The 12,416-nt window shown below is 46.0% G+C and overlaps 1 protein-coding gene across 1 annotated transcript in view; it reads right to left on the reverse strand.

Annotated features, from left to right (window-relative positions):
- LOC118792299 (tyrosine-protein phosphatase non-receptor type 14-like) overlaps positions 1 to 12,416 on the reverse strand; it is a 33,637-nt gene that overhangs the window by 3,091 nt on the left and 18,130 nt on the right. The window contains exons 3-14 of the mRNA XM_036550123.1: positions 12,001 to 12,098; positions 11,276 to 11,343; positions 10,297 to 10,367; positions 9,865 to 9,952; positions 9,683 to 9,771; positions 9,315 to 9,402; positions 8,885 to 8,967; positions 8,193 to 8,250; positions 6,566 to 6,644; positions 4,633 to 6,143; positions 3,077 to 3,214; positions 1,155 to 1,373 (exon numbers count right to left, since the gene is read on the reverse strand). Coding sequence (XP_036406016.1) covers positions 1,155 to 1,373; positions 3,077 to 3,214; positions 4,633 to 6,143; positions 6,566 to 6,644; positions 8,193 to 8,250; positions 8,885 to 8,967; positions 9,315 to 9,402; positions 9,683 to 9,771; positions 9,865 to 9,952; positions 10,297 to 10,367; positions 11,276 to 11,343; positions 12,001 to 12,098 — 2,590 coding nt within the window. The remainder of the gene's footprint in view (positions 1 to 1,154; positions 1,374 to 3,076; positions 3,215 to 4,632; positions 6,144 to 6,565; positions 6,645 to 8,192; positions 8,251 to 8,884; positions 8,968 to 9,314; positions 9,403 to 9,682; positions 9,772 to 9,864; positions 9,953 to 10,296; positions 10,368 to 11,275; positions 11,344 to 12,000; positions 12,099 to 12,416) is intronic.

The raw sequence follows: 12,416 nt of genomic DNA on the forward strand, positions 1-12,416 counted from the left end.
GCACTTAACTCATTATCTTACTGACCTTTTGCAGTACTTTTCAATAACTCGAAAAGCATTGTGATGCACTTATTTCGGTGAGAGCGTCTGCTAAATGGTGCAATGTAATGTAATGACTGCCTTTAAAATTTAGTATATGCAATTAGCCAATTAAAGTCTTATTAATGCAATACCAGGTTTGCACCTCATGCTGTCCCGTGACCACAAACAACAGGCAGCTGCTGGACCTGACTGAGGATATTTTTGTTCAAATGTGGAAGTAAGAGGTTTACTGGAGATCTCCATTAATAACCCATGATTCGGCTCTTTCTGTGTAAGCAAGGGAACAGCCGGGCAGCAAAAGTATAAACTAGCTTAAGAGATCTTTGGACTGCATTCCATAGGAGTTTGATTAGCCCAACTGCTGCTGGCTAAACTGCATAGATTTGTCTATCTTATTTAAAAATAACACATTACAAGTGAATACTTTGGAGGTTCTAGCATGTAACTAGATAACCATTTAAGTGGGAAAATCCATACCCATCTGAATCATTACTGACATGAGAGGAGGTTGAGAGGAGGCATCCCACAATGCATTACAATGCATTACAATAGTGGATATTTCATTACATCACGATGGGTAATACCATTACATGAGTGGCAAAACTCATCTTTCCAATTCAAGTGAAATTACACTAGCAGAATAATTAATGGCAATGTGGAGATAACTTCACTAAAAATAAAAATAAAGACTATGAAACAACTCTTCAGATAGTTACTGGATTTACAGAGGTACAGCATGTAGTGCTGTATTTTGATAGCCTGAAAATTCCTGCATTTCAAGATTTCAAAATTCTGTCTGTCCTACTGCTGACTGCTCAAAGTCAAATGGAAATGATGCCTTCTGGCTTTTTCTCTCCTGACACAGACAGAAAAGTTACACTAACAGGGCAGACAGAAGTATCAACTTCACTAACAGTTTTAGCTGTGATATTGTAATGCTAAAATAATGAGGTCTACTGCCCCTATAGTCCTAACCTTGACTACACAGCTGCAAGTGAATACTTCTTATTGTGCAGGAGGTATAGCGCATTGCATTATGGGAAGTAGTTGCGAAATGCAACCCCCTGTGAATGATAACACTCCTGCCTCCACGGGCCGGCAGGGACGCCCACCTTTATGTGCGAGGCGTTGATGTAGCCAGTGTTGTTCTCTTTGGTGGGAACCAGCTCTAGCCGGTTCTCCTCGTACGGCACCACGTCGCGGAAGCGGTTGCGCTCGGCGTTCTCCGGCAGCACGGCCGTGGTGGCCACGCAGTCCGCCCGCTTCTTAGGGATCTGCTCGTATTCGGTGAAGACCCGCTCCTCCTCCAGCTTCCGCTCCAGGAGTTTACACTGCGGGGTCAGAGGGGGGAAATCCTCAGACGCTGGCATCTGAAGCTACAGCACATCTGAGCATAAAAACTTGAACCTACAGCACATCCCAAAATGAACCATGAACCCACGGAACACCCAAACATGAACTCCGAACCCACGGAAGATCCCAAAATGTATCCTGAACCCATGGAACATCCCAACATGAACCCTGAACCCACAGAACATCCCAACATGAACCCTGAACCCACGGAACATCCCAACATGAACCCTGAACCCACGGAACATCCCAACATGAACCCTGAACCCACGGAACATCCCAACATGAACCCTGAACCCATGGAAAATCCCAGCATGAACCCTGAACCCATGACACATCTGAATATGAAGCCTGAACCCAAGGCACATCTGAATATGAGCCCTGAACCTATGGCACAACCCAACATGAGCCAATGCTACACAGAAAGGACTAGACAGCTGACCTGCAGGACTGGAATTAAGGGCTTTTTTCAGCTCAGTTAAAACCATCACCGCTCACAGCAATGAAGGACAGCTAAATTGTTTCTCAATAAAGATAATCACGGTACACAGATGGTTAAGTGCCTGGCTTGAATGAAACCCTGCACTTCGGCCCTCCAGGACCTGGGCTGCCCTGCCCTCGTGCGACCAAAATTAAAATCATTGAGAGACCTCAACTATTTCAATGACGTATTTTTTGTCACGTTTCTCAACCGTTGGCAATTCTCATGTTGTGTTAAGCCATTTGAGTATTAGGCACAGCTCATTAAATTGAACTTGCATAAAATTGCAATTGTCTTAAGTGTGCTTATGATAGCAGGGGGTTTTTGCTGTATGAACCTCAATGAGTGTTTTATACTTAGCATGAAAGTGTTGCATAACTACTTAATAAGAACCCTCCAGGGAAAATGGTTAAATTGACAGGACATGAATTTAGTCATAATTGTCTATAATTTAATCCTACTGCCAGACAGAAGAGGAATGTTCAGTATTAACACATAATTCAAGTGATTTTTTCCTTGTCTCTCCTAAGGGCAGCACATATCTTATACTGTCTAAAAATAACTTTTTGTCCATTACACCCAGACCTATAACACATCATAATTATTCAACAGCTGTATTGACAGTGCCATGTAAGCCATATGCTTTGCATTCTGAATAAGATCTTGTCTGGTTTTGTTCACAGTATCTTGCCAATGTAAAAGTGATTTAGAGCCATTCTCTAAGTTTATTCCACGGAGACCAGAGATAAGTAATCTAATGGCATTCTTCAGACAGATAAACATCCGATTTTCAAAGAAGGCGCTGTAAAATATGGCTTTGTTAGGATGACATTATAGAACTATAGCGCTTTGCCATGCAAATACAATAATTTACCGAGCTGTTGAGTCCTGTGTGCTTGATATAGATTCAAATAAATCCTTCTGAATGCATGGAACAAAACGGTCTTTATCAAAGTACAGGAAAAATTCACAGTAAGCCTTAATAATTAGCTGATACAACTTACTATATGCACTTCTTATTCCAATGTACCATTCATGTCTTATATTTTATTTCAACTAAGACTTTTAAGATGAAATGGTCCAATTTTATTTCTTTGACTGAGCTTTGACTCAAATTTTTCGAAGCCTCCAAAGCCTTTGGGTTTTCATATCAGCACTTAACACTGAGCACTCAGCATTAGGGGCACAGAGTGATGGTCTTACCCGCTCATCAGTGGAGGACTTGGTCATGTCCTCCTGCTGGCTCTCTGGAACCGGCATCCTGGCCACGTAAAGACCGTTCAGGGCCGCCATCATCAGAGGCCTCTTCAGGGAATCCGACATCTTCTGCTTCTCCAGCGTCTTGAGGAAAGAAGACAAGCCTGCCGTCATTACCGCGGTGAGGTGCGCCAGACGCCCGTGCCGAACAACTGGACCGCTTTAGTGTTTTTCCGACTCTGGGACACCGGACCGGCTTTCCCTCCCCCGTCTCTCTATGCGCGACCACTTCTGTCGCCCCAGACGTCCCTTCTCAGCTCGTTAGGGCTCCTCTGAGCTTGTTAGAACCTGACCCTCAGGTTTTCTCTCTGCATCGACCAACCCTGACCTACTTACTGAGGGTCACATGGGATTAGCAAAAGTAATCTCTAGTCATTTTCTTGCAGCACTCCTCAATATGCAAAAACAACAGTGCCGAACGGGGCGGTACACGCAGCGGTTCTGTGGGGGCAACAGACAAACACACAAAACTATTGTTTGTCGACGGGAAAAGGGTCAGTTAGGTCCAAGTATGGACTCAGAGGGAATTTGATGGAGGTTGAGGGCGAAATGGAACTCCCTAAAGGAATGTGGACCTCAATCCATTATGTGCTTGGTTTTGCATCTAAATTCCTGCAAGGACACATTTTCATTCTTAAGGTTTTCTGACCCAAAAAGAATATTGAGCAGGCAGAATGGTATATGCTATGCTATGCCCTGCTATGCCATGAGAAGAAATTCTTATTCAGGTCTGTCAGAATGCTTCAAGATTTAACTTCTAGCTACGGTTAAAAGATGGAGTCTCTTCTTTAGAAAGGAAGTGCAAACACAAAGAAATTAGATATAAAAATATGCCAATTAAAAACCTCTCTGACATGGAAATTCATGTAAACCTATCTCTACCACACCAGAGGACTCCTTCAGAAAACTGAAATTAGCATATTCATCTTTAAGAGAAAAACAGGTATCCAGGTTCAGGATGACAGCTTTGTTCCCATAGACCCCCTCAGACGGGACAGATACTCCTCACCATTGTATACGCTACTGACCTAAACAATCTACTGTGTCAAATGTCACCCTCTTCAACTCCCAGAAACATGAAGCTCTCAAAGAGCCCATGTAATCTCTGGGTTTAATAAGGATTAGCACTAATCGTGCAGAACCTAATGTTACCCCAGGTGTTGAAGTCCCAGATTAATGCAATCAGGGGCTGTTAAAGTGTGGGGGACAGCAAAAGGAAGGACCAGAAAGTGGGCTGTTATGTACATAAGTCTAGGTTGTTTTAATAAATAGCATTATGCCTGTGTCGACAACTGTAATATGATATGCTGTAAATGACTACGGTTTACTACATTCAGAAGTGGTTGAGGGTGACTTATGGATATGCAGTTGATAGCACAGGCTAAGGAAGGGAAACAGCAAAAAGCCAAAGACTTTGACTTTGCTGACAATGCCCCTCTATTGGCTCAATGGACTATGGTATGTTTGCAAGCAATACACAAGCAAAAGAAAGGGGTTCGCACCCTCTGCCTGATCTCCCGCTCCACGATGCTGTCCTCGATGGAAAACATCTCCGACACGGGCCTCTCCTTCACCGGCTCCTTCCTGACCCGCTCCTTCACGCTGGTCAGGTCGGGCTCCGAGATGGAGGGCCCGAGCCCGGCGCCGTTCAAGTTGGTCTGCTGCTCGGTTCGTGTGAGGGTGCCGCCCTGGTTCTGGCCCGCCTTGCTCATCCTGGCGCGGGCCGCCTCCTCAGCCGCCTGGCTCCGCTCACGGCCCCGCTCCTGCCTCAGGGTGCTGTTGCTCATGGCCCTCCGGGGCCCGGGGTACTCCGGCGGCGGCTTGTTGGGGATCTTGGCCAGGGCGGCCTGCAACTGGGCGCTGATGTCCTCGTTGAGCCCCGGGATCTGCACGTCCAGATCGGGCGTCTCCTCTTCCTCCTCCTCCTCCTCCTCGCTCTCGCTGCTGTGGATGAGCATGGTGGCGTTGGAGAGGGTCTTCTTGTGCTGGTAAGGGGCCGGGGCCTCGGGGGGCTTGGGCGGGGCGATCTCCGGCGGCGGGGGCTGTGGCGGGGCCACCTGGTCCCGCAGGGTGTTCCTGCGCGGCAGCGGGGCGTTGAGCGTCTTCAGCGCCATGGCCTCCATGCCCCGCACCATGCTGCTGATCACCTCCAGGCTGTGCCGCTTGCTGAGCGCCGAGTGGTGCTTGGCGGCCGTCAGCGGCTCGCTCACCTCCTGCATGGACTGGTGCACCACCGCCGAGCTGTCTGGCTGGAAGGTCTTGACGGACAGCTGCACCTTGCGCGTCACCAGCTCCGGGCTGCTGCCCCCGATGCACTTGTGGCGGTGGCTGGCCAGGTCCGGGGTGCTGGTGGCCGGGCGGAAGGAGGGGTACGGGGGCGGCGGGCGTGACAGGTGGTTGCGCAGCATGTGGCTGTAGCCCTGGGCGCACTGCTGCTTGGTGTTGGCCAGCTCCGGCGTGCTCACGGTGTGGGAGATGGCGCTGCCGCCCCCTGCCGCCTGGCCGGCCGACGTCCCGCAGCCGGGGTTCACCTGGGCCGAGGGAGCCACGGGCTTGCTGTAGCTCACCTGCGGGTTGTAGTGGCTGGGGTAGGGGCCCCGGTCCCTCATCTCGGGCTGGCTGTACACCAGGGCCTCCGGCTGCCTGTAAGCAAAGGCGTTGCTGATGTTGAGGTTGCGCAGCGACTGGCTGTGGCAGTCGGGGGGGACCATGCACCTCTTCTGCCGCATGACGGCCTCGTACTCGGGCGTGGGCCGGTAGGAGGGCGCGATGATGGCGCTGTGCCGGTGGCTGGGGATGTAGTCCGGCCGCATGATGTCGCTGCCCGGGATGCTGAGGTTGGAGGACATGGGCGAGGCCGGGATGAACGTCTGCGAGTGGTTGAGGGAGTTCAGGCTGGGGGTGCTGTAGACGCTGCCGTTGGGCACGGTCCCGTTCCGAAAGCTGAAGTCCACCGGACACCGGTCCAGGCTGGTCTCGGACTTGTAATAAGACTCGTCATGGAAAATACTGTCTGTGAGACAAGAAGGGAGCAGACAAATTAGATTTTCTGACCTTTACACCATTCTCAAAATAAATCCGAGACAGCAAACCCAATTTGCATTTAATGCTGCTCTTAGCAAAGATTCAATCACACGGGGCTCTTTTCATCAGCGCTTGTGTTAGTTATTATGATTAAAGTTCCTCTGAATTACAGGGTGAAATGATGAAAGATTGAACTCCATATTTAAAAGTCATAAGACAAACCCTCAGCTTTTAAAGGGATATGTCCCCTGGGGGCAAAAAAATAACGTGATTCCTTCTGAGTTATACAACTTATGAAAACAGATTTTTGATGCTGACAGCTCTCACCACAAAAAAGACAGGCGCCTGAGACACGCTGTATAAACGGAAGCCCTTTTATGAATGTGGGTAACATTAAAGGCATGAACGTACCTTGTGAGCTCTGGGTGTCCTGGTAATGCTCTCCGTACTGGGAATGCATGGGCTGGATGATGCAGGACTGAGGCCTCGGCTGAGAACACAGAGAGAAATGTCAAAAGCCAGAAATGAGATTCGAAGAGCGGGAGATGTACAGCACAGAGTTCACTACCGCAATGGGTTACATTAACATACAGAAGCAGAATTCAGTTTCACTTCCTAGGGCCGATCATAAAAAAAAAAAAAAAAAAAAATTAATGGTGAGGGATGGTAAATGGAGACATGTAACTGTGTACCGCTACAAGAAGCTAAAATCTCGGAGAAAGAATGTCCTGTTTCCTGAGAAATTTGTTCTGGTCATATAACAATAAATGCCGTGACACTACAGCATGGTCAAAGGCAGGTTCCCCTCCTTCATATGCCAGTGCTGACTGACCACCTGTGCTGGTATGCATTCATTTTGGGTGTATACCGTGATATAGAGCTATAAAAATTTGTCTATTGCAAATTTGTTGTGATAATTTCGACAGAGTGTGCTGCGCAGGGAGAGAGACGCCATTAACCCAACACTGATTATCATTTATTAAATATTTGTAAAATATTTGTCTTTAATTTGCACCAGTAATCCATTCACTTGGGAGTTGCAGTCAAAGGTTCTGCATTAATTAACAAGATAGAGGATTTTCCACTGAAATGTCTGTCCCTGCACCATAGAACCACTAGTTCCAATCTCTGGAACTCCTTGGACTCACAGGAAGGAATTCAGAGTGCAAAGAGCTCCCAAGTAGTAAACACTCTTTGTTACAGTGCTCACAGGGCTGAAGGGTTAAAATACTGCAGATCTAAATAAGTCTGATTATCAGAAAAACACAAGGGTTCACAGTGCTCACTCAAGGCTTTACTGAGAAACCATTGTGCTCCATTTAGAATCATTGTTCGACCAGCGGAGGGAAAAAAAAATGAAAAATGGAATCACTGCCTCCATTGTAGTTGCGGAAATCAAGCTCCCCAATGCAAGGTCACTTGGGGTGGAATACAGCAAATAGAAAGGCTATAATTCATGCTTCAGGCTCAACCTTTGAAAGGTTAACCCTGACCAGCCACTACCGCCCGCTTTTCAAAAGCCTTTGTACCATCACAAAAATAATTGGCCTTTGTGCTCCAATTCCCAAACAGCACTTCAGTACAAAATTCAGTACACTGGTGGGTGACATTTTTGGCCTGAGGCCAACATTTTGAAATTGATGAACACAAACATTTTGTGGGGGCACATGTATCTTAAATAGTTTAAGAGGCAAAGTCTATTCGTTTTACCAGGACATGGCATTTAAGGTTGTACAGCACTTAATCCCACTGGGGCAATGCTTCCCCCAATGGCATTACATGTCAACAATGGCGGTAACTTTTAGTATCTACACAGCTAATTGCCTAACCCTATTGAATGCACTTTCGTAAGACCCTCTCAATAAGAGTGGCTGCCTAATGACTAAATGTAAAATGGCACAGAATGCTCAGTTGGTGTGTTTGTCACTGTACACATAGTTCATAAATGGTGCTGTGGTGGAGCTGTGGGTCTGCTGAGTACAATATGGGATGGGGGTGAGTCTGGGGTTAGTGGTGGAGGGGGATGCGGGGGGCGTACCAGTGAGGCACGGCTCCATGTGGGCCGTCTCCGGATGGGTGCCGGGGAGTGGGCTGGTCTGGGAAGACAATGACACACAACTCTTAGTAATGTAGTGTCCATGAAATGAATTATGTTTGGCAGCATCTTATGCTCAAAGCTTGTCTCCGTTTAAGAACCAGTTGCTACAAAGAGAGAAATATCTGGGAATTTTTTTTTGCAGGTGAAAGGTCTATTCTTGTGTTTTCACCTCGTTTACCTCTGTTTTCTACTTTCCTTGACTTATTTAGCTGAGTTTAGCTGTTTAGGTTGCACTTAAAGCTTACTCCAAGGTCTCCTACACCACCGTAGCTTGCTTGCTGATGCTCACTTGTAAGTCGCTTTGGATAAAAGCATCTGCCAAATGACCTAAATGTAATGTAATGTAATGTAATGACTGTTTTTCAGAGGAAATCTTTTGTTAAAATGACATTCAAATCAAACCAATTAAGGACTGTAAACTGGGCACCTTCCTAAACACTCCCTGGATAATATTTCTGAACCGCAGGCAACAAAAAGAAGAAAGCCAAGATGTCACAGATGTCATGTACATAGTGAAGGGAAGCAACAGATCTGAGACCCTCGAGTGTTTGAGCAGCTGCGCAAGAGAGCAGTAGGACACTGCCATGATGATGGAAACAAATGTAAAAAAAAAAAAAAGCCTATTGACTCACTCTGCACATATTTTGTTCTGTTTGTAGAATTTATGTCTGGCAGTGAAGAGTGTCGAGATGTACTTGGCCGTTTCCATGTCATCCTGAGAAACAACAACAGAGAATTTTTTTTTAAAAAATCTTGAGAAAAACATCCTCTTTTGCTAGACTATTACTTGGCACTTACGTCTCCTGCTGTTAAGCTAACCCAGACTGAAAGCAATGTTTATTAATATTCTGCAAGGAAGAACCCACACATAAAGTTTCTCAAGGCACTGTTGAGATTCAAATAACCCCCCCCCCCCCCCCCCCCGTGAGGTCTTAAATTACTGCTGAGGTGGAAAAGATAAAGCCCAATGGCAGCGAGTTTTGTGTGGAAGAGCTAACAATACTCCCTCCCATGGTTCTTTGAGATAACCTTGTCATTGGTGCTGGCAGACACAACACTCACTGTGTGAAACATGATGGTGTCGTCTCTGCTGGTTATCTCCACGGTGATGGCCGACTTGTTGTGGGCGATATTGCCAATGTCTTTCCACCTGCAGTTGAGAGGTCGCGTATTGCTTGAGTTACAATACAGCGCCACACTCACGCGACACTGTGTACCCTCTGTAAGGCAATATGCCACTTTCTCTCCTGCTGGTACACTGAAGTTTATTACTCTGTGCATTTCGGGCAACTGTGACCAGTCTTTTAAACAGGACACACGCAATTTAAAGGTCCTTGCTACTTTTAATACATGTGAATAACTCCATTACCAGTACCAATGCCCTGTAAAAAGGAAGACAATTTCTTGAAAAAAAGAGGCCCAGTTTTCACCTGTGTAGCATGATTGATCTCCCATTTCTGTGCTTGACGAACACGCCAATGAAGGAGACGCCGATGTAAATGTCATTGGTGTAGTTGTCCTGAGGAGAAAGAGCCAATGGAAGGAAATGGAGGAAGCGGGAAGGCTGACTTATGAGGCATTACATCCTGACAGTGTGAACGTGTAAACATACCTTAGCAGCAAAGCTTTCCTGCCCAAAGCCATCCAGTTTCTCCACTTCCTTTATGTACAGCAGCTCAGCTTCTGCTGGCTGCATTCCACTAGGAGACAGACCGGGAAAAGAAAAAATATGTTCAGAAGTTTAGACAAGTATGCATTGGTTGATGATCTGTAATAAACTGGTGATGTCTGAGTAGGTCAAGTAACTGCTCTGCCCCAACAGCTGGTAATAGAATGATGGACTTAAAAAGTATGATGAGGTTCAATAAATTGACTTGTTTAATGTTGAATGACTAAATAACTAAATTTGAGCAGTTTTACTCAGCCTGCGACAGACAGGTGTGTGCTGTTGAGGACCGCAGGAATTCCACCACAAAGACAGACCCAAGGCTTTGGACTCTTTTGGACACCAAAACGGAGAGAAATGCCATCACTGAGAACCAACCAGTGACTCTTGTGCTCCTCTGCCACCTTCTGCGTCCACTCATCCAGCACCTCATCCACGTGTTGCCAGGTCTACACAACACAAAGCAGACTCATTAACGTACAAGGAACATCGTAATAAAACCCCATACGTCTGAAATACAGAACATGCTTTTTGTACAAAGAATGCTGATTATTGTGAACAGGACAGCACAAGCAGAGTTTCACCCCCAAAAGGGGGAAGGAGGAGGAAATTCTGGGAGAAAGGCCACCCTCAGGCGCTACTTGTCTCTCTCTCTCTACCCCCTTTCTCTCAGTGCCGGGCCTCTTGGCTCCATTTGTTTGTGTCAGTCAAGAATGCAGGAGCACCGCAGGAATATGAGGGGTGGAATGCCTGCCCCCAGGGCTGCCACACACCTGAGAGAGGCCCGCCCCCGTTCTGTGGCTGTCACTGTCTCATCTTACCAATCATACGCTGTTCATAATGCTGGCCCCTCCCCCACTTCACTGGGGTGAATTCTCTGGGGCTGAGCACTAAGGAATTTGACCAAACTTCCCTTCTTCCCTTTTTTGCCTTTTAGTGAGTCAGTTGCTTCCTAAGAACAGTCTCAACCAATGCTTGGGAGGTCACGCACTGTGGTACATGGCAAATAGCGAGTAGTAGTCAAATTTCCTGTTGACCATTAATGTCACACAAAGTGCTTCTGAGTGTACTGTTGACTTGTGCTCATGAAAGTTAACAGCTTCCTGTTAATTCTCATTAAGATGTGAATGTGACAGTTTCAAGCATGGGGGTGAATATGAGCTGAGTCTAGTTAATGGCTTTTCTGCCTGAACACATCCATTCACACACTGTAAGCATGCATTCATAGGAAAAAGGTACAACTTCCACTTTCTGGATTGGTGTTACAGCTGAAAACAAGCACAACCAATGTAAACAGATATGAAATGAATGTGAAATGTGTGTGATCATCTACAGTTGCCACAACAGATTGCCTTACCACTGGAAACAGCACATATTCCCTGAGGAAATCCTGGGATTGAAACTGATTGAAGTCTCCAAAGTCAGCTGTGTGAACAAATAAATCGAGTGAAGCACACCAAAAAGGCCTCGTGTTCCTGCAGCTGGGCAGCGAAATCCAAGGCCTGCTCTCACAGACTGCACCATGGTACAGTAAAAGTTCTGTGAATGAGCACACATTTACAAGCAGACCACAAAATGTGTGCAGCATATTAAACAGGAAAGGTCTCTCCAGTTTCACCTTGTCAAGAAAACATATCCACTTCCCCCAAAACCAAATATAAAGCCACTATCTACACTTAAGAAGAAACAAAACAACAAAACCAAACTACATGTATGTCAACAAAATAATTTTAAACATTTATACAAGTTTAATGTGTTAACAGCTGCAAATATCAGTAGCAACAAAAACTCCTTGCACATAAAACCATATAGGGGATAGTAACCTTGTACCCTTGATAAGCTAAACTCTGTTTACATTCCTTGAGCTGTTCAAACAAAAAAGGCTAACAGTGAATAACATTTTCATAATGGCCCAATGTCACCACTGCCATGAAGGATTATGTGTGTATTTTTACTCTATGGGGGCACTATATATGGTCATTTGATTGCTTATGTACCGACTGCCATCCATATGAGGTTTTTTCAATTGGTTAAATAAAACAAACTGGAAAATTTGGACCAATTGCTGCTCCAGGTGCTCACCTTGCACAGCCAATCCAGCTAGCCGGATACCCTGCTCCACAGTGCACTGCAGACGTCCATCAAGAACTTCCTTTTTCACTTGAAGGTAATATTGATACCTTGGTGCAAAAAACAATGGATATCAATTAAAAAAAATGACCAGAATCAATGTACCAACTGCAAACAAGCTATGGCCTTCAGCATGTAGAAACCTGGTCTCCCCCCATATTTTGATCAGAGCTCTATGCTTTCTGTGTGAGTGTTTTGACTTCAAGATAGCTTGACCTTCACATTGCTGCTTTATTTTGACATAATTTTTTTACACCTTTTTTTTTTAACAAAACAATCGTCTGTGAGCACAGTCCCTGAGCCAAAACACGGCTGGCCTAAAAACGCCCATTTCTGCAGCATCTGAGGCCTTCTCGGCTATTATTAGC

Source organism: Megalops cyprinoides, chromosome 17 (assembly GCF_013368585.1).
Source record: "Megalops cyprinoides isolate fMegCyp1 chromosome 17, fMegCyp1.pri, whole genome shotgun sequence".
In the NCBI taxonomy this organism is placed as follows: Eukaryota; Metazoa; Chordata; class Actinopteri; order Elopiformes; family Megalopidae; genus Megalops; species Megalops cyprinoides.